The following is a 22,769-nucleotide window of genomic DNA, read 5'->3' as shown; positions in this document are numbered from 1 at the left end:
GGTACTGGAACAGTCAGATAATTGGTCAATCCTTTCATTGTGTCCTTAACTGATTCGTCTAAAAAAAGAAATCAGGGTAACTGAAAGAATCAGTAATGAAACGGAGTTGATCAGAGGAAGGAAGGCCAAACCTTTTTATTGTCAAAGTGAGCCAGCACTGATTTGGTGGCTGGTTTGCTTCTCTCAATAACATTTAAAATCCAGGGGTTACTGGGACCAATTTTGCATAAACTGAGAGCTGAAGCACAATAATGTGCTGATGGATACAACTTCTCCGCTCAAAAAATTTACAAATCACCAGGTTCATTATTGTTTTGCTATAGTTTACATGAAAGAATGTGTTTGAGATTAGGGGCACAGTAGCATAGTTGTTATGTTACTAGACTAGTAATCCAGAGGACTGGACTAATGATCCAGAAACATGAGATCAAATCCCATCACGGCAGCTGGGGAATTTAAATTCAGTTAATTAAATAAATCCGGAATTAAAAGCTAGTATCAGTAATAGTGACCATGAAACTACTGGATTGTCGTAAAAACCCATCTGGTTAACTAATGTCCTTTAGGGAAGGAAATCTGCTGTCCTTACCTGGTCTGGCCTATATGTGACTCCAGATCCACAGCAATGTGGATGACTCTTAACTGCCCTCTGAAATGGCCTAGCAAGCCATTCAGTTGTATAAGGCGCCTCACCACCATCTTCTCAAGGGCAATTAGGGATGGGCAATTAGGGATTGCCAGCGATGCCCATATCCCGTGAATGAATTAAAAAAAATTAATGTACCATCATTGAGACCCCTACTTGGAGAGCATCCTCATTAAAAGAGTGGTGCTCTTTCGCTACCTCTTGGTGTTTCTCCAAAGATTAAAAACTCTACGGGGGAAAAATTCGGTGGCGCACCCTAATTTTAGCACCCCAAAAAAGTTAGCACCTCTGTAGTGTATGTGCCTTTAAGTCAGAACTACTTTTACAGCTCCTGTATACTGTAGTACCGGCAGTGACCACACCGGTATATAAGCTTTGCACATGCCTCTGTACCCCCAGTCTTGAGACTACCCTCCTCCAGTAAAGACCTGTTTATTGTTAATGTACAGCATCCGTGTGATTATTTTATAACAGCATATCCTCTGAATCACGGATCCAACAGTGGCGACGAGTGTCGATTCGAATCTACCTGCAACATTAAAAAAAAGTCGAAGCCAGGAACACGGGCGTCGACCACGAGCAACCGCCCAGCCGTCAGGCAGAGACTGAACTTCGCAGGGGAGGCTGAACTTCGCAGGGGAGGCTGTGGAGAGCTGGGCTTGGTTCCCCAGCCACGACGAGCAGCAAGAGACTGATGACAGGTCCAGCGCAGACCCTTCCCGAGCAGCGGCGGCTGGAGCCGACCGACGGCGGAGAGAAAGCCGAGCAGCGTCGACGGGGTAAGACAGAGGGTGAAGAGCGCAGGGCGCAGCGGGGGGTTGAACGCCGAGCGGCATCGAGAAAAAGAAAACAAACCGGAGAGAGAGAGGGTAAAGAAACATTCATGTTCTAGACTGAGCGGCAACGAAAAATATAAAAAGAACGCGCAGAGCACAGCCAGGGCTCACGGGCTGAACAGGGTCCGCGGGGCGAAGAAAGGGGAGCGCAGGAGACACCATTGAGCCGCGGAGAAGAAGGAAGAGCGCGGGAGACACCATTTTTAGAAGCCGCAGCAGAGAAGGGCGAGCGCGGGAGACGCCATTGAGCCGTGGAGAAGGAAGAGCGCGGGAGACGCCATTTTTAGAAGCCGCAGTGGAGAAGAAGGGCGAGCGCGTGAAGGAAGGAAAGCGCGGGAGACGCCATTTTGTGTCAGCGGAGAAGAAGGGGAAGCGCGGGAGGCGCCATTTTTGACAGTTAACTCACACCCAAGGATGCCGAAGAGTGGCAGTATCTCTACGTTCGACAATGAAGTCGAAGATTGGGCGACATATGTGGAACGTATTGAGGTGTACTGCAGGGCGAATGAAGTGCCAGATGCTAATAAAGCACTGGTTCTGTTAAATTCCATGGGTGCAAAAACTTATGGGTTACTGCAAAATCTAATAACCCCAGAGAAGCCGGTAAACAAGAATTTTGAAAGCATAGTAGAAATCCTACAGGACCACTTAAACCCCACACCGCTGCTGATAGCAGAACGATTTAAGTTCCATAAAAGGAACCAACACAAAGGCGAAAGCAATGCTGAGTACCTAACGGAACTGCGCAAGCTATCGAAACACTGCCAGTTTGGAGCGGGACTAGCAGATACGTTAAGGGACAAGTTTGTGTGTGGGCTACAAAATGAAGTTAACCCAGAAACGGCTTCTATCAGAAAAGGATCTTATGCTGGACAAAGCTTTCAGTATGGCAGTATCACACGAAGCAGCCGCAAGGGGCGCTGCAGAGATACAACGGAGACCGCAAGAATATGGCACCAATGAAATGTCCTATGGAACAGGGAAGTGCTATCGCTGCGGCAGAACAACACATGACCAGAAAGATTGTTGGTTCAAGGACCAAGTGTGCAGACAGTGTGGGAAAGCAGGACACATAGCAAGAGTCTGCAGGTCTGGGAAGAAAACCAACAGTAAGAACTCTCCACAGGAGAAGTACAAAAAGGTACACCGGGTGATGGACAGTGGTTCAGACGAACAGAAAAGTGAGACAGACTCCGGAAGCAAGGAGCTGGGTTGTCTGAAACTACATAAGGTAACCGAAATGGAGGATCACCAGACTATCTGGGTTACACTCAAGATAGACGGAGTCCAAGTGAAAATGGAATTGGACACAGGGTCAGCTCTAACAGTCATAAATCAAAGAGACTACAAGCGGCTATTTTCACACATACCCTTGAAAGCTACAGAGATCGTCTTGAAGACGTACACGGGGCAAAAAGTCTACCCCAAAGGAAAAATAAGGGTGAAAGTGACATATCAAGGCCAGGAAATACCTAAAATGGATATATATGTATTGCCAGATGGAGGACCACCACTGCTAGGACGTGAATGGATCCGGAAGATACAATTAGATTGGCATTCCATACAGGCAGGGGCCATTAATGTACACAGTGGATGTCGGGGAGAACATTGTGAGACGCCATGTCGATCAGATCTTAGCATCACAGGAACACGTCAACCCCATGTCTCAAGTACCTGGGGATGAACCCGACATACCGGTAGCATCTACTTCAGACCCAGTAGCAGTGGAACCCGATGAACTACCTGATGAAAAGGGGTCAGATCGCCTCTGCACCAAGAACAAGAACCTCCGGAAAGGCGCTATCCCAAAAGGGTCAGGAAGCCGCCCCAAAGACTGAATCGATAAATGGACTTTTGTTGTTTAATGTACATGTTGAAATGTTAATTGTTATTTGAATATTAGGGGTATTACTAATCTAAAAGGGGAGGAATTGTAATGTATGTGCCTTTAAGTCAGAACTACTTTTACAGCTCCTGTATACTGTAGTACCGGCAGTGACCACATCGGTATATAAGCTTTGCGCATGCCTCTGTACCCCCAGTCTTGAGACTACCCTCCTCCAGTAAAGACCTGTTTATTGTTAATGTACAGCATCTGTGTGATTATTTAATAACAGCATATCCTCTGAATCACGGATCCAACAGCCTCTGTCATAAATTCAGTAGTAGCGCCCCAAGCAGGAGGCGGGGCGCTACTGGAAGTGCTTCCCCTCCTTCTTGGGACGCTACCAGTGAATTTCGTGGCACTACGTGCAACAGCAACACACGCGTCGGCACATAGCGCCACGGTATTACAGGCCTCCTCCCCTGATTAAAGGGGAGGGGCCTAGTGCAGTGCGCACCGGGGCCCTGCTGGACCACCGGGGAGCTGGGTGCTGTGAACACAGCCCGGGACTCAAGAGGAGTGCCGGGCTGAGCAATCCTGGCCGGCACCCCAAAGAAAAACAGGGAAGGTGCTAGCAGTCGGCCCAAAAAAAATGTCCACCCGACATCTGCCCTTTAAGTAGCGCCACCGCGGCTGCAAAAACATCACCCTGACCCTGTCGGACATATCGTCTGGCAATAGGTCAGGGGGTGCAACCGAAGTTTGCGGCCGGGATGCTGCGCACGGCGATGGCATCATCGCCTGTGGCGCCGCGCCATTGCGCTAGGGGATTTGCGCCTCATTTGTGCCCCCCAGGGGCACTAACGAGGGCCACAAATCAACCCAATTTTTCCCCTATAGCATTTACCACTTTAATGTTTGTCAAAATTAGCTAGTTACATCAAATGGCATTTTTCATTCATTGTCTTTTGTTTAATGAACATACTACTACTGTCTAATAATATGTCCAAGATAGTCATAGCAGGGCTGGATCTCTGCCCATAATGTGCACCACAAAAATAGGCAGGAGCTTCATTTAAATGTAATGGCACAAACAATTTCCAGTGTTTCCCACTGAAACTGTGATGTACTTTCATCACACTAATATAAAATGGGCATTCAACTCTAGGTTCTTTTCTGAAAGCAGTGAAGATTTAAATTAGTAGTGATATTTTTGCCTTTATAGCTTTTGTGCATGCAATACAAGTTTATTTTTCGTTGGGGATGTTGCTTTTTTTGAGCACTACTTTGTTAGGTTATATTTTATGTCAAGGGTTTTGGTCGTGGTATTTTTCAGTGCCATTTAAACTGCCAGCAGAGGTTTCCCAATAGAAGTCCTTTTGTATTAATGTTATTTTGAGGAAGAGGAGAAAGAACAAAGGAGGGATGCCAGCAGATGAAGTTGTACAATATCAATCTAACTGAACCCACCGTTACCTTCCAACTCACATCTATCGACAGAAACGCATTTACCAGGAATTGTTGGAGAACTGTGTCTCCGTAGCCTGCGCTACGCAAGACAGGCTGTGAACAAATTGTGCTGTATGTTGCCACTGACCTCCATCCAAATGCCACCGCAGACACGGGACCGGTGGCTGGCAAGATCACTGTTGGTTGGGAGGGTCTAAATTGTTCCCATCAAGACAAACAGCACCTTCATCCATGTCACTTCTAGCCATGTCACTGTTGATGGGCACTACCTCATTATGCCCATCAATCTGCATGACTGCAGCCCAATGGCACCAATGAGATCTATAAAGGCGGGATTAACTATTCTCTAAACATGGTCCCCAAGTATATGAAAGCCGGAAGAGAAAGAAAGTTCCATATTGGAACCCAAGACTGCCATAGCAGCAATCGTAAGCATCATGACTGGCCTGATGGCCTCTGCCTGTTTGGGATCCACTGCAGATGCCAATGGAGTTGGCTGATGTTGCTTGCAGTGCTATGAGTCCATCTGACATCACTGCACAGAGCGAGGAGTGGAGTGCTCGACATTAGCTTTCAACCATTCCAGCTCCCACTGAATCAAAAAGTTTCTGGGCTCGGAAAGCACCTCCTTTTAAAAGCAGACCTCAAGAGGTCTGCATCCCTGGGTGCTGCAACCGAGGATGGATGCAAGCTGACTCTTCAAACAATAGGTTCCCGGGTCGTTACCCGTGCATTTCTTGGTGTTGCTCCTCCACCTTACTAACTAAATCTCCTGGGGGAGATTACCTGAGCTGGTACTTGTGCTGGAAGGACCAGCGGAGTCAGCATTCAACCAATGCAGTGACTGTAAAACCTGTGCATCCAGACTGGAAAATGCACCCCACTATGTCCAGGAAATGCCATTGTAACTTTTGCATCTTTGATATAAACTTGTCCCTGAATTCACCTTTTTGTTAATTCTGAGTCGAAGGGGCTTGATCACCATCACGGAATGGAACAAAATATATGTGGCAGAAATTGCATAAAACAGTCCTATTTAGTGTGGAAAGGATTTATAAAGTCTCACTGCTTAAAAGCACAGCTCAAATCTAAACAGTTCATTTATTCCCAATGACAACAAGGAATCCCACTTCTGATAAAATAAAAAAGGCAATCATTCCCAATTCAATGAGAAATTTTCCTCACCAACGGAAGGTACCTTCGAATTTATTTCAGGAGTCACACTTATAAAAGGTAAACACAAAATAGAGAGAGCAAGTCTGACCTCGAATTGTCCTGAGGATCTGCCCAAGAGCAATTAGTTCAATTGCACCAGAATAGCACAGAGATTGCTTTAAAGGGACATGCTAAGTTACACACAGCTGCACTTGTGTACTATAAAGGTGTAGCCCTCCTGTCCCTTTAAAACACACAGCCTCCTGCCTATCATCAGCAGTGCCATAGGAGATCTGTCAGTTTTAACAGCTGTTTCTGTGCAACACATAACATTTATTCTCATTTCAGACTGATATATAATTAATTAGCCATGTATTCTGTTGTTGATCATATCTAACTGCAGCTCATAAATTCTAGTGATTAGATTTACTTGCACACGGCTGATGTTTTTCTAAGTTCTCTAATCCTGGTCACAAAATTCCACTTTTTTTTAAATCTTCTAGGAAGCCTCAATCTTACCTTGGCATGGACATAATCAGACAGCTTCTGATAATCCACTGTAGCTGGGTCAGAGAGTTCCTCAGTGTAGTTGTCCCCAGCAAGCTGGATGAAGAATTCCATAACTTGATTTGATAGCTTCTTTGTAACTTGTTCAATGTCACTAGGAGTCTGTGAGGATTCAGGAATAAATTACTAAAATGCTCAAAAACAATTCATTTTGACCTGGCTCAATTTAGTTCAACTCAATCCATTAGTCTATTAATTTCTGATATTAATAACATTACAAAGGGGATAGTGTAATGGAGGAAAATGAGATATAACCATTTCTACAGTAGGGCTAGCCTGATGACATGCAAGACCCTAGGGGGAACTGGATAAGAGAGACAGTTAACACTCTGTATTTTGTTCTCTGGAACCTGGATTTAGTCCAAGACAAGATTAAGGAATGAAAGTCCTCTCTTTCTGGTGGCTCTTAGGGTACCAATGTGAAATAACTTTGGAGCAAACTTAAGCCAATTCCTAGTGGGTATAGGTCCCACAGCACAAATGTGCCTTTTAATCTGGTAGTAATACTGAGACACAGTGTCAAGGTCAGTGGAAAGTAAATTCTTTTTGCTCTTGCCAATATACTACAATATAGCTACCCTGAAGGACTAATTATGATTCAAATGGAATATTTAATTAATATTGTTTTTAACCAGTTTCCTCGCTGAGTTGATGAAGGCCATTTGTTTTGTGGCTTCAACTCCGATTTATTCCACTCTGGGAGATTTTTGAATAAAATACACCACATAAGTGATACAAATTAGCATCACTTCGAACAGTTTAAAATAAGCCCGCTACATCCATTCAATTGAAATTCAGCTGATGGTAAAAGTCCCAACACTGTAAATTCCAACTCCCATTCCTATCATGCAGCATATTAAATACCTTTAGTGCTGTCAGAATATTGCTAACAATTGCTGTACTTTTTATCCATCGATCAAAATGGGATTATTCTTGTTGCTATATAGCACAATGTGTGGCAGAGATGAAGAGATTCAAACTAGATCAATGTCAAACAAAACGGAATCCAAAAATTGGGATGTAAACCAGGTAAGCCAGAGATGGCCTACAGCTAACCAATGCCCTTGACTAGCATTAGATTCCTGAGATTACCAGTTTAGCCACTCAGCCATTACAAACTTTCACATGTATCAATTAAGACAGAGTGCAGGAAAAATATATTCTGCTAAAAGGAAAGAACTAAACAATAATGAGACTCCATCAATGAATAAAGCCATAAGGGAACAACTGAGGGTAAGGAAAGAAACATACATTAAGTACATAGACAGCAGGGGAGTGCATGATAAGAGAGAATTCAAAAAGATTAAGAGAGAAGTCAAAAAAAATTAGGGAGGCAAAGAGGAACTAAGAAATTAAATTATCAAGGAACATAAAACAAAATAGTAAAATATTTTATAGGCACATCAATAAAAAAAGGAAAGTTGGGATGGGAATAGGGCCATTAAGGGATAGTCAGGATAATACCATAATGATAGAGATATGGCAGAAATATTAAATAATTACTTTGCTTCAGTATTTACCAGCAAGATAGAATAGGTGGACATGACATTGGATGATGAGATTAGTAATGAGATAAGTGCATTTAAAATTTAAAAAGGGGATATATTAAATAAACTAATCAAACTCAGAGGATAATATCCCTTGTCCAGATGGATTGCATCCACGCATTTTAAAAGAGTCTAGGGAAGAGATAGCAGAGACATTACTACACATATTTAATCATTTAAAAAGGTGTAGTGCCAGAGGACTGGCGGATAGCTAACGTAATACCGATATTTAAGAAAAGGGATAGAACATGTCCAGGGAATTATAGACCAGTCAGCTTAACATCAATGGTAGGAAAAATAATGGAATCCCTACTAAAAAGGAGAAAATAGAACATCTAGAAACCGAAAATATAATAATAAATAGTCAGCATGGATTTCAAAAGGGAAAGTCTTGCTTGACCAACCTTATTGAATTTTTTGAAGAGGTAACAGAGAGAGTAGACAATGGTAATGCAGTAGATGTAATTTATCTGGATTTTCAAAAGGCCTTCGATAAGGTACCCCATAATAGACTGATGAACAAGGTCAGAGAATGTGGAGTCAGGGGACAAGTAGCAGAATGGATTGCTGGCTGCCTTCAGGGCAGAAAGCAGAGAGTAAGGGTAAAGGGTAGCTATTCACAGTGGCAGAAGGTGGGTAGTGGTGTTCCACAAGGATCAGTGCTGGGACCACTGCTGTTCACAATTTACATTAATGATTTAGACTTAGGAATCAAAAACACAATTTCTGTGGATTACACCAAATTGGGTGGGGGGGGGGGGGGGGGGGAGGAAGTCAATACAGAGGAGGACTACGACAAGTTACAGGAGGACATTAATAAACTTGCAGAATGGGCATATAATTGGCAAATGAAGTTCAATACAGATAAATGTGAGGTATTACATTTTGGTAGGAAGAATAGGGAGGTCACTTATCACTTGGAGGGTGCGAGTCTAGGTGGGTAGAGGAACAAAGGGATCTCAAATACACAAATCACTAAAAGTTGCAACACAGGTTAGCAAGGACATAAAAAAAGCAAACCAAGCACTAGGGTTTATTTCTGGAGGGATAGAATTGAAAAGTAGGGAAGTTATGCTAAACCTGTATCAAACCTTGGTTAGACCACACTTAGAGTACTGCGTGCAGTTCTGGTCGCCATATTATAAAAAAGGATATAGAGGCATTGGAGAGGGTGCAGAGAAGATTTACAAGAATGATACCAGAAATGCGACCATATACATATCAGGAAAGGATGAACAGGCCGGGTCTTTTTTCTCTTGAAAAAAGGCTGAGGGGTGACCTAATAGAGGTCTTAAAATTATGAAAGATTTTGGTAGAGTGGATAGAGAGAGAAATGTTACCACTTGTGGGGAAGAGCATAACTAGAGGCCATCAATATAAGATAGTCACCAAGAAATCAAATAGGGAATTCAGAAGAAACTCCTTTACCCAAAGAATGGTGAGAATGTGGAACTCGCTACCACAGGGAGTGGTTGAATTGAATAGTATAGATGCATTTAAAAGTAGGCTAGACAAGCATATGAGGGAAAAGGGAAGAGAGGTTTATGCTGATAGATTTAGATGAGGAAAGACAGGAGGAGGCTCGTATGGAGAATAAACTCATGGACTGGTTGTGCCGAATGACCTGTTTCTGTGCCGTATATCCTATGCAAGCAATAATGGACATACATGTGTATAATGGACATACTGTACATGTGTATTTTTCTGCTCAGCCAAAGATAGGCTGGACTCGAGAACAAAGAGGAATTCTGGAGCCCATATAAAATCCTTGGCTTTATGTGCATTGTCTCATTTCAGCCGACTTTGAATACTTTTATTTAAATAATGAATGTTATTGATATTGGGCAGCTGGCTTTAAAAGTATTTTCTGTGCCTGACAATGTCAAAAAGCCCTGCCATCCTCCCACACTAAGCTAATGACTAATTGCTGATGTTAATTCAACTCCCTCACACTGTCAACACTCTATCAATCATGGTCATGTGTACCCACTAATTAAATAAAGATATTCAAAAATTGAAAAAATGGACTGAGCTATACAAAAGGATGCTAATGGTATTTTTGTAACTGCATATTTTGAAATGTATTCAAACATTGCGCCGCCTGTCAACATTATGAAGAAAAAGCTTTAAATAGTGACTCGGGAACTTTAGCTGCATTGCATTGCCTTAAATACTGAGGAACTGAGGAATAGCTGCAACTGAGATTTGCGCTTAGGATGGCCTGTTACAGGAAAGCTTGGCCCCTGAGCAGGCTCTAAGGCAATGCACCTCACAGTAGTGGAGGCTCCATTTCAATATTTAAAGTCAAACCATTATATCATCCTTAATGGAGGAGGAAAGGTTAATGAGGATATCATAGACGTGGATTAAAAAATTGTTAACAGGGAAGAGTTTACATTATTTCTATCAGAATGGTTAATTAAAAAGGGACCTTAAGGATCTGTGCGAACGCTTCCATCATATATCTTTTGTCAGAAATGTAACTATCTTCAAGTCCAATTAAAAATTCATCCACGTCTTATACAATTCTTAATGCTTGCCACTGAATCTCAAGAACGACAAAACACAAAATACAGAATATTATCTAATTTTGATCACAAGTTCTTGGAAAGAAGGACTGGCCAGGAATCCTGACTACAGAATCATAAGGAAGTTATTAGCACTGGAAATATTAAAATTGAATTATAAAAGTATAGAAATGGAAAAAAGAGAGCAAAAACATATGGAATCCTGAGTTGATAACATTATTCTTTTCCAGTAAAATGTTTGATGTTAAGAAAACAATTCAAAACTGCAGAAGTCTACTGGTGTTTAAATTAAAACTATTGGAGTCTAAATTCAATAGCCCCCGAAAACGGGCTCGGGGAGCGCGATGCGCAATTAACTCGCGCCCGTTGCTTCCGATGCAGACAGCACACTAACTTCGAGCTGCCTGCTAATTTACATGATTGCTGCGTGCAGCCAGTGCTAAACGCGCTTTTGAGTGGCTGCACGCCTCAGCAGGGGCCCAAGATTGTGCGAGGCCAGCACCACTTAAAGCTAGCCTGCAGTACTTAAAGGGGAGGAGCACTGTGGTTGGGGCAGTTGCTGGAAGTGGCTGTGGAAGACCTTCTGACCTGAAAGAAGACATACTAATGGCACAGCAGGGGAGAGCTCGGGCTCCAAGGCTTTCCGACGCTACACTGGAGGTCTTGGTGGAGAGGAGGAGATGTGATCTATTCACATGGGGCCAGGAGGCCCTCCAGACAAACTTTGCAAAGGCAGAGGGATAAGATAGCTATGGAGATCAATCCCAGGAGTCGAGCCGTGAGGACCTGGATGCAGTGTCACAAAAAGTTCAATGACCTCACACGAGTGGTCAAGGTCAGTGAATGTATCTTCAAATGCCATATCCCACCAACCTCACACACTGCTCAGTGCATCACATCCCCATCACTCACCTACCAACAATCTTTATCAATCAGGAGTCACACCCAACATTCATAGCTTCACCTCACCCTCACACAATTAGCACTGCTGCAAGCCTCACACCCACATCTCACAGCTTGCACACACTGCCAGCTATTCAACCATGACTGTCACATCACTCAAACAGAATGCACCACATTCACTGACACACTTCTCTCTCTCTTGCAGGACAAGGTGGCTCATAGCCGGAGGTAGCAGGAGCTAACCAGCAGGGGACAGGCACGGCTGCATGTGGAGGAGTATCCCCGTGGAGGAGACGGTGCTCACTATCATTGGAGCGGCCATTGCTGAGGCCGTGGCCAGCGACGGGGCTGAAACGACAGAAGATGATGGTATCCTCAAATCAAATCCTCCTTCTCACAACCCACTTCCCCATGATCCCACATTCTCTTCTGATTTACAAGCTAAAGATGATGTAAGCATGCACTTCTTATTCCCTCCCCCCCCCCCCCCCACCACACTGCAACCCGACCCTTGTGCCTTTCTCCTTTCAGATACCCTAGAACGGCAACCTGGCCAGGCAGTGGCGGAAGAGCAACAGGTGGAAGAGGAAGACGACAGTGATGAGGAAGAAACACCGTTATTCGATTTAACACTCGCAGCCACCAGCTCAGATACTGACACTGCGTGTAATTTAGAGGATAGCATAGAGGCGGGATCTGCACGTGGTGAGACACCGGGCACGAGTGACCTGCAGCAAGGGCAGGGGGTAAGGGCAGCGCAGGTGCCAGCTCGCCAGAGGACGAGGTTGCACGAGTTCTGCTGCAGAGGACTCAGATGAGGACTTCGATGGGGCAGGCTACAGAAGAAGGCTGATGGGTACGCACAACAAAATGCTTGGTGCATTGGCAGGCCTGCCAGAAGGCCTGCGTGCAATGTCAAGGAGCATGGAGGAGTCCAGCAGCAACTTGGCACAGAGCTTTGTTACAGAGCTTGGAGTCCATCCTTTTCAGCGTGGAAGTGGTGGCCAACTCCATCAACACACTAATACAAAAGCAAAAAGCTGGAAATCTGAAATAAAAACAGAAAATACTAGAAATACTCAGCAGGTCAGGCAGCATCTGTGGAGAGAGAAACAGAGTTAACGTTTCAGGTCGATGACCTTTCGGCAGAACTGGAAAAAAGCTGGAGATGGAACAGGTTTTTAAGCAAGTGTAGGGGCAGGGAAAGGGGGGAGGGGAGGAAAGAACAAAAGGGAAGGTCTGTGATAGGATGGAAGGCAGGAGAGATTAAGAGACATTGAGAGAGATTAAGAGATGGTCACCTGGAAACAGCGATTTACTTGTACTTCTTACAATTTAGTATACTATATTCACTGCTCACGATGCGGTCTCCTCTACATTGGGGAGACCAAATGCAGATTGGGTGACCGCTTTGCGGAACACCTCCGTTCAGTCTGTAAGGGTGACCCTGAGCTTCCGGTCGCCTGTCACTTTAATTCTCCGCTCCACTCCCACTCTGACCTCACCATCCTCTGCCTCTTACATTGTTCCACTGAAGCTCAGCGTAAGCTCAAGGGACAACACCTCATCTTTCGATTAGGCACTTTACAGCCTTCTGGACTCAACATAGAGTTCAACAATTTCAGACCATAACCTACCTCTGCCCCTATCCTTTTTTTTCCATTTATTTTATATAATTTTTTTCTCTCTCCCACATGGCAGCTGTCTTTCATTCTGCCAGTGCCATTTACACTTCATCTAGAGCCATCTTTTGTTTCTTAACTTGTCCCATTACCATCTCCTTTTGCCTTGCACCATCTCTTAATCTCTCTTAATGTCTCTTAATCTCTCCTGCCTTCCATCCTATCACAGACCTTCCCTTTTGTTCTTTCCTCCCCTCCCCCCTTTCCCTGCCCCTGCACGTGCTTAAAAACCTGTTCCATCTCCAGCTTTTTTCCAGTTCTGACGAAGGGTCATCGACCTGAAACTTTAACTCTGTTTCTCTCTCCACAGATGCTGCCTGACCTGCTGAGTATTTCCAGCATTTTCTGTTTTTATTCCATCAACACACTTGTGGACCCAATCATGATGCAGCGTCTGATGACCAATGTCTCATGTCCATTGCAGCACAAGCGAAGTCACCCAGTGTCTGAGTGCTGCCATGCAAGCTCAGACTGCTCTCATGCAAGCACAGCTTGCTTCCATGCAAGCACAGACTGCTGCCATCATGGCTGGGTTTACTAGTGTTCCAAGGGGCTTGCAGGATGTCACAGCTGTCCTCCAACAGATTACTAGGATTGCTGAGGCACCGTCCCGGGGGAATGGCAGTGGCTCCGTGGAGCACAAACCTGCTGTCCTCTCAGGATGACAGCATTCATCCTCCCACCACTGCCACTCCGCCAGTGCCCTTGCTGTTGCCTGTCAGCCAGCCAGCCCAGACTTATGCCGCCCGTGCTGAGATGGTGTAGTCCGAACCTGGCCTTCTAGTCCCAAAGCTGCTCGAGGTCATCCTCCAAGGCCATGTGCACACTCCTCCACTGAAAGTCAGCAGCCTTCTACCAGCCATGCTGCAGCCACTGGGGTAGCACTGCGTAGGAGCACTAGGACAGGCAAAGGCACATGGAAGACAGGAACTAAGGGAATGCACAAGGGTGATTAGTAGGCATTTGTATGCAATTTGGTGTGGTTTGATTTATAAATTTATAAGCAAATGCTGTGAAGGTCAGTAACAGAGAGAAGGTAAGGTGTGGGACTGCTGGTGAATGGGGAAGTGGGGTTGTATTTACTGGTATCGCAGTCAGATGAGTCGATCACGGACAGCCCGGCCAAAAAGGGACTGTCTAGGTTTTTCTTCCTCCCCCATCCTCCTCCTCCTTTGCCATCCCCCCCGACCATCCACCCCCTCCTCAGCTGTTCACCATATAGCTGGTGGCAAAGGCTGTGCCCTCATGATAGTGAGGTTGTGCAGCATGCAGTGGACTGGATGAATCTATGAGACCCGCTCTGCCAAGTACTGCAGGGCTCCTCCAGAGTGGTCCAGGCAGCAGAAGCATTCGTTCAGTAGACTAATGATGTGTTCTATGACATTTTGTGTGGCAGCATGGCTTTCGTTGTATGCATGCTGCCCACATGTGCATGGGTTGCGCACCGGAGTCATGAGCCATGTCGTCAACGGATAGCCCTTGTCACACAGTAGCCACCCTTTGGTTTGTTGTGGTGGCTCAAATGCAGATGGCACAGCGGAATGCTGCAGAATGAATGCATCATGACTGCCGTCAGGATACCGGGCATTGACCTGCATGATTCGCTGAGTATGGTCACGCACTAGCTGAACGTTGAGGGAGTGGAATCCCTTTCGGTTGCGGTACATGGCAGAGTTGACAATGAAGTGCCTGCAAAGCAACGTGAATACAATCAATGGCACCCTGCACCATGGGAAGCCTGCAATCCTCGCGAAGCCGCTTTCTCGCTCCGCCTGCTGGTCTCTGGCAAGGGAGAATGAAATGTAGTCAGCTAACTTGAAATACAGAACCTCAGTGACCTGCCTTACGCAACAGTGGAAGATAAACTGGGAGATGTTGCAAATATCTCCAGCTCCAGCCTGGAAGGAACCCAACGCATAAAAGTTCATGGACACGGTCACCTTCACACCACGGCCATGTGGTCCTTGCTCTGCTCTGAGGTTGCAGTTGTGGCTGCAGCAGGTGGCAGATTTCAGTGAGGACGTCCTTACTGAAGGCCAGATGTCTCACACAATGTTCCTCGCTGAGGTTCAGGTACATGAATTGATTCCTGAACACTCCGGGCGGATATGTCCTCCTGCTGAAAGCCCTTCTCCCATTCCCTCTGCTAGCAGCTTGCCCTGCTCTGCCTGCCCTCTGTTCATTCTGCAGGTCATGCTGTATTCGATGGGGAACTCCTACTAGTGCATCCATGTCTGGGAGCAACTGGTTTGTGCAGAAGCCTTGAAGTCAGGACAAAGACCTTCAGTACCTCCCACACCACACCCTGTAGAGTTTAGCAACTTGAAAGAACTCTAGAAAGCACCAAACACTTGTACAGTTGTAGCAACAGCCAGTAGAAATTGTAATGTATTATCACATGGTTTGTCACATGGTTTAGTATGAGCATGCTCATTTCACTCTGGCCTAATAAACAAGCACATGGACTAGCAACTCATCCTGTCCCTGTCCTTCATTTGTTCTCCCCACATACATTAAATTTTTGGTGACGAGAATGGGATCCCAAAGCCATCTGTAGGGGTCTTGGAAGGACACAGTGTTCAACCTTCGAATGGAAAAGTTTAAGGTACACAGGTAGCGTGCCGAGTCACTATTCAACGGGATCGGGACAATCATGGCCGCGCCTACGGGATTCATCGGAAGCCTCGGCCTGTATGACCAAGCTCGCGAACCATTCAGTTCTTACATTGAGCATATGGAGATGTTTTTAGAGCCAATAACATTATTGAGACCGAAGGTGCAGATAAGAATGTTCAAGCTCAAAATAAAGTCATTCGTGAACATAAAAAAGCAATTTTTCTAATGGAAATCGGGCCAGATGCCTACGGAACGTTGACAAAGCTACTCGCGCCAGGGAAAGCGAAGGATGTGACGCTTGAAGACATTGTCGAGGAACTCGAGGACCATTTCAACCCAAAGTCATTAGAAATAACAGAGAGTTACATAAGTTTGGTACCAGAAACCAAAAACAAAGTGAAACCGTCAGTGAGTACATTGTAGCTCTTAAAAACCTGTCTTTGCATTGTAACTTTGGCACATTTTTGGATCATGCGTTGTGAGATAAGTTTGTGTGTGGACTGGTGGATGAGCGCACACAGTCCAAGTTACTGAACATTCCGAACCTAACGTTTGACATAGCATGCAAAATTGCCCTGTCTATGGAGATGGCGTTTAAGAATGTTAGGGAGCTCCGTCCAAATCAAGTGACTAGTGCAGCTGAGGTCTACAGTCACAAAGCCACCGCCAGACTTAAAGCTGTGAGACTGGGTCAATAGTATGTCGGTGAGAGCAGTTCAGTGAATTGTTATCGCTGCAATGAAAATCACTCACCACAGTCCTGCCAATACAGAAATGTGAAGTGTTTTCGCTGCCAGAAGCAAGGCCATATTTCAACAGCTTACAGAGCTAGATCGAAAGCAACAGGTAAGAACCATTCTAGTGGCGATGCAAAGCACCGACAACAAAAGGGAGCAATTCACAATATTGAAGTGAACACAGCTGATGTTGAAGAACTAGGCACCTACAGTATCTATGCCACTAGCGGCAATGCTAGCAGTCTTGAAAAAGACTTGCATACAAAACTTTTGATCAATGAGCAATATATTGATATGTGTATCGACATGGCAGCGGACTGCTCTATCATGAGTAAGACACATATGAGAGCATGTTTGTAAAGTCTGTGAGTTGTTTAGTTAATTAATACACAGACTACCAGAGTAACTTAAAACAGGACTTTACTATTCGAAGGTCAGGGCGAATCTGCCAAATAAATCCTGACACAGCACTTATATACCGGTGTGGTCACCGTCGGTATTACAGTATACAGAAGCCAACAAAGTAGTGCCACACCTAAAATAGTTCTCTTAAAGGTGAACGGTTACATACAATGGTTTTCTTAAAGGTAGATGGATACATACACTACAATCCTCCCTTTTTAGCTTACAACATACTTAGTCCCCCATTAAACATAACATATATTCAACTTCATGTAAAACAATTCACAGGTATAATCTATGCGGGAAACAGTTTACAGATTCAGTCTCTGCGGGAACAGTTCACAGATTCAGTCTCTGGTCTTGACTCGGTCCGAACAACATCTCTGTGGTGTAGCCGGTTCACATTGCTAGCGTGACTCATCCAATAGTCTTTCCCTTGACTTAACAGCTTGAACTTCCGTCCTGCTGAACCAGCAGTGCTGACTTTTACAAACAGCTGGACTGCCTTGGTAATTTTTCCTACTTGCCAACTGATTTGGCTCCCTTTGTAGGGCCCACGTACATGATCTGGTAGAAGTGATAATGATTTAGATGGTTATCACCTTCTGCTTCGTCTTTTTCTTTTCTGCTTCTTGGAGACTCTCGGGGCTCCCTTATCAGCTGCCAGCTGTAGCGCCACCATCTCCCTATGTTCCTTAGACTTTAAGTGCTTCATCCTGATTTCTGCACTTTGGGAGTTTTCATCACAAGCTGGGCAGACCAAGTCCTCGTAATATTCCGTGTCACTCAACAGGTCATGGTAATATTCGGTGTCGTCCTGAACTAGTCTAGCGAGGGGGCCTGCTACTTCTTCCTTACCCAACTGGACGTTAGCCGACTGTTGTTCCCTCCCTAGACATCTTTCCTGAAGAGACTTCTTCATGTGTTCATATTCATCCCGCTCTTCCTGGGTTTCCTGCAAATCCTTCACTAATTACCTCATTTGTGATTTCAATACTTCCCCTTCCATCGGGGATTGATTGATCGGGCTATTCAATCCTTCTACTGGAGCAGCTGTTTCAACATTCTGTTGTTCACATAGACGTGATTCAGCGTACTTTTGGCATCCCAATAAAATCTGTGTTGCAACCTCAGCTATTTCCATAACTTTTGAGAGCTCCGAACTCCTTCCCTTTGAAGATTGAAGCTCGTGTTCAGATTGTTCCCATTGCAGAGTCTTGTCCCTCAGCATATGAAGAAGTTGGCTGACCGTTAACTCTTCCATGGGAACACTGTGGATCAGAGTCTTCGCCATTTCATCCACCTTTTCCTCCAATGCTTTCACCTTCTTTTCCTCTTGTACTTTGGCTTTCAGCGCTCGGAGAAGTTGCGCCTTGATGCTCTCTAGCTCATGTTCAGGGGCCATTCTTACAGTCTCTGTGTTTCTTACAGTTTCCTTTTCTTCCACTGAAAGGATTCCCAGTTGAATCTGTTCTTCAAATTGTTGAACCTCGGTCATTGCCGCCTCATATTTGTCTTGGGTTTCCTTCAATATTTTTATGAGTTCTTGGACATCTTGTCTTTCATGTTCTGCCATGTCTTTCACCTCTAATTTCTCATCTATGGATGGAACTTCTACCGATGAGTCTGTCTTGGCCTTGAGCTCATCAAGAATTTCCTGCAGCCTTTGGACTTCTTGCTCATGTTCAACCTTTAGTTGCTCATATGCTTCTACTGAAACTAGCTTTTCGGAGGTTGCCGAGTTAATCCCCTCCAGGATTGTAGCCTGGGCCTGTTCATACTGTTCCTTCAACTTCTCAAACTCTGCTTGTAATGAGTCGTAGAGAAGAACGGGAATAAAATCCTGGCTTCCTGAAGATTCCTCTTCATTTGCTCCTTCCTGCAAATATTCTAACTCCTGAACAGCATAAGGGAGATGTGATCTGTAATTGGTCACAATGGCTCTATGGTCGCTCTCTGCTTGAGCTAGCTGCTTCTGTTGTCTTTCCAGATTCTCCCATTCGGTGTCATAGAACTTTTTCATTGTTTTCATCTCTTGTTCGAGACGGTAACTCACTTGTTCTACTTGCTGTCGTAATTTGAAATAAAGTTGAGTCCGAGCTCAGTGTTCGTCAGTCATGGATATGTCCGTAAACTGAACAGACTCAGAATTCTCTGTCAAACTATATTGTCGTTGTTCGGTGGAGTTCTGTTCTGAAACTTTGTTCTTCTCTGGAGCATAAGCCTTTATGCATGCCTTCGTTCTTCCAACCTTAGTCGGCAAGTCCATTTTAGCCTTGTCTTTCATATTTGGGTTGGTCTTATCGTCATCCGTTTCAGAATCTGAGCTGATTGTCTGCACCGAGTCCTCACTCGTTATGGCTTTTAGATAGTGCCATTCCATGTCTATTTTCTTGATCCACTCCCGTCCCAGAAGTGGTGGTCCTCCCTCAGGTAGTACGTATAAGTTCATTCTTGGGTGTTCTTTACCCCCATCTCTCACCTTGACTCTTATCTTCCCCATGGGGTATACTTTATGCCCCGTGTACGTCTGCAATACGAACTTGGTATCTCTTAAGGGTATATGTGAGAATAGCCGGTGGTAATCCCTTCGATTTATGACTGATAGAGCTGATCCAGTGTCCAACTCCATTTTCACTTGGACTCCAGCTATTTTTAGCATGACCCAGATAGTTTGTAGGTCAGCTTCCTTACTCACATTGTGAATTCTCAGACTGCCCAGCTCCTGGCCGTTTGGGTCTGAGTCCGAATTCTGTTCGTCTGAACTCTTCTCAGCCACCTTGTGTACCTTGTTGTACTTTTCCTGTGATGGCTTCCTTTGGTTGTTGGTCTTCTTCCCTGACCGGCATACCTTAGCTATGTGACCCAGTTTGCCACATTTCCTACATTCCTGGTTCTTAAACCAGCATTGGTTCTGGTCGTGTGTTGTCTTCCCACAACGATAGCATTTTGTTGTACTCGAGGTAATTTGATCCACACTGAGTGCCGCTGCCTTTAGCTGCATTTCCGCAGTTCCCTTCGCTGCGGCTTCATGCGATGCTGCAATAAGGACAGCCCTGTCAAGTGTAAGGTCGTTCTCTTCGAGTAGTCGCTTTTGCGTTCCTTCCTTTGACAACCCGCACACGAACTTGTCTCGCAATGCCTCTGTCAGATTCCCTCCAAACTGGCAGTGTTTCGCTAGTCTACGCAGTTCGACCAAGTATTCTGTGTTGCTTTCGTCTTTCCTTTGCGTTCTCGCATAGAATTTGAATCGTTCCGCCAACATCAACGGTGTGGGGTTCAAGTGATCCTTCAGAACAGTCACAATATCATCGAAAGTCTGATCCGCCGGTTTAGCTGGTGCTCGTAGATGCTTCAAGAGCCCGTATGTCTTCGCGCCCATCGAGTTTAGCAAGGTTATAGCTTTGTCATCTTCTTCTATTTTATTGGCCTCACAATAGATCTCAATGCGTTCCACATACGTGGCCCAGTCTTCTACCTCGGAATTAAAATCGTTGATGTTACCATGCTTAGGCATCTTCCTCTCTTCCTGATAACACCACGAATTATTTCTTTAAATTTTCTTTTATTTTTTTTTTCCAAGATGGCGGTTCCCACGAAAATGGCGGTTTCCCGCGCTTATCTTCTCTCCCCGCCCACTTCAATGGCGGTTTCCCGCTTCTGTCTTCTTCCCCGCCTAATGGCGGCTTCCCGCGTTTCTTCCCTAGCGGGAGGGGTACACTTTCCCCACGGGCGACAGCCGCTGGCTTTCAGGTTCACAGCCTGCGCGTCGGCTTCAGGGCTTTCCCTTTTCTCGGCAGGGCAACCGGCGCTGGGTACACCCCGTTGACGGCGAACAGTTTCAGCCGCTGGGCTGGCTCTCGCTCGGTTCCCCTTGCTCGGGCTCTGTCTCTCTCCCGCTCGCTCGGCTCTACCGGCGCTGGGTACACCCCGTTGACGGAGAACAGTTTCAGCCGCTGGACTGGCTCTCGCTCAGTTCCCCCTTGGTCGGCTCTGCCTCTCCCACTCACTCGGCTCCCAATCGCGCCTCCCAGCCCTCTTGCAGTCCGGTGCTTCCCTCCCCGGCTGCGGCTGAGTTTATCTCTTCCCGCGCCTACGCTCCCGGTCACAGCGCTTCGTGGCTTCGGTCGCTGCCCGGCCTTTTTCGCCGGTCGCGGTCTAGCTGTCTCACGACGCCGTTGCGTCCCCCAGCCTGTCTGTACCGCGGCTTCCTTGCTCCACGCTGCCCCAGTCTCAGCGCCTCTGGACCCGACTTCTGTCCGGCTCCTTTCCCCCTCGACCGTGGTCGAGTGCACCGCCCTTATCCTCCGGTTATTCTTTTTACTTTCCCTTACTCACAGTCACCGTGGCCGCCTTGCTTCTCGTGCTGATCGGCTCACTCCTCACCGTGGCAGAAGGGACAGTCAGTGCCTGTTGCTGATGGAAGTCTTTGTCTTTAACTTCTTCTTCCTTTCTAGTTCTGCAGCCTCGAGTTTTCTCCCAGCAGAACGACGAGGGCGGTTGCCTCTTCTCGACGCTCGTTAACTGCTTCAGAAGTATTGTTGCCGCAGGGTACGATCGAGCTCGTCGCCACTGTAAAGTCTGTGAGTTGTTTAGTTAATTAATACACAGACTACCAGAGTAACTTAAAACAGGACTTTACTATTCGAAGGTCAGGGCGAATCTGCCAAATAAATCCTGACACAGCACTTATATACCGGTGTGGTCACCGTCGGTATTACAGTATACAGAAGCCAACAAAGTAGTGCCACACCTAAAATAGTTCTCTTAAAGGTGAACGGGTACGTACAATGGTTTTCTTAAAGGTAGACGGATACATACACTACAATGTTTAATCAAATACCACTTACAAAGAGTATCGTAGAGTTAAAAACCTACTCCGGAGAAATTCTAGAGACATGTGGACAAATGGAATGTACAGTTCAAAACAATGGCCAGTCAGTAAAGCGACCTATTATTGTAGCGAGCTACAACAACAGGCCAATCCTCACGGGCAAAGACTGTTTGAGAAAGTTAAAACTAGATTGGAAAAATGTCTTCAGTGCAGATGCTTCAAAGAAGCGACTCGACACAATGCTGAACAAATATAAAAGCATGTTCACAGACAGTTATGAGGGTATCACTTGGTATGACGTGCCTACCCGCATCAAGTCCAACTTGAAGCCTGTCTATTGTAAGGCAAGGCCGGTCCCCTATGCATTGAAAAGTCAGGTGGAGGAAGAGCTAGAGAAACTGAGAGAGAACGGAGTGCTAGTAAAAACTGACAAAAGTGAATGGGCTACCCCGATTGTGGTAGTGCCCAAAGCAGACAAAACTGTACACTTGTGCGGTGACTACAAAGTTACTATCAACCAAGCAGTTGACGTTGAGCAGTACCCGTTACCTACATCACAAGATTTGTATGGGTCAAAGGTTTTCTCCAAGCTTGACCTGTCGCACACTTACGCTCAGCTGAATGTTGACAATGAGAGTCAACAGTGTCTCACTATCAACACACACAAGCGACTGTACTCATACACCAAGCTGCTGTAAGGTGTAAAGTCCTCCCCCAAAATCTTCCAGGCTACAATGGATAAGATTTTGCAAGGAATTCCAAATTGTTTATGCAATCAAGACGATGTGCTGATCGCAACAAGCAGCAGGGAAGAGAATCTAGAAGTGTTAGATTTAGTGCTTCAAAGGTTGAATGACCACAATGTCAAATTGAAAAGGGGCAAATGTGCTTTTGTGCAGCCCGAGGTTGTGTACCTTGGTCTAAAAATAGATGTAAAATGGATTGTAACCAGTTAAGGAAAAGGTTGATGCTGTCATCAATGCTCCAAAGCCACAGAACATGTCTGAGTTAAGATCTTTCC

The 22,769-nt window shown here is 45.4% G+C and overlaps 1 protein-coding gene across 3 annotated transcripts in view; it reads right to left on the bottom strand.

The window, feature by feature from the left end:
* Nucleotides 1-22,769, bottom strand: part of impg2a (interphotoreceptor matrix proteoglycan 2a) — a 152,445-nt gene that overhangs the window by 74,048 nt on the left and 55,628 nt on the right. For all 3 annotated transcript variants that reach the window (XM_086006950.1, XM_086006951.1, XM_086006949.1), the window contains one exon: nt 6,452-6,601. In XM_086006950.1, the coding sequence (XP_085863076.1) occupies nt 6,452-6,601 (150 nt within the window). The remainder of the gene's footprint in view (nt 1-6,451; nt 6,602-22,769) is intronic.

This window comes from Somniosus microcephalus, chromosome 14 (genome assembly GCF_052327205.1).
Source record: "Somniosus microcephalus isolate GS21.2 chromosome 14, FLI_Smic_1.0, whole genome shotgun sequence".
NCBI classification, from domain to species: domain Eukaryota; kingdom Metazoa; phylum Chordata; class Chondrichthyes; order Squaliformes; family Somniosidae; genus Somniosus; species Somniosus microcephalus.
This window is presented reverse-complemented; position numbering and strand designations above follow the sequence as displayed.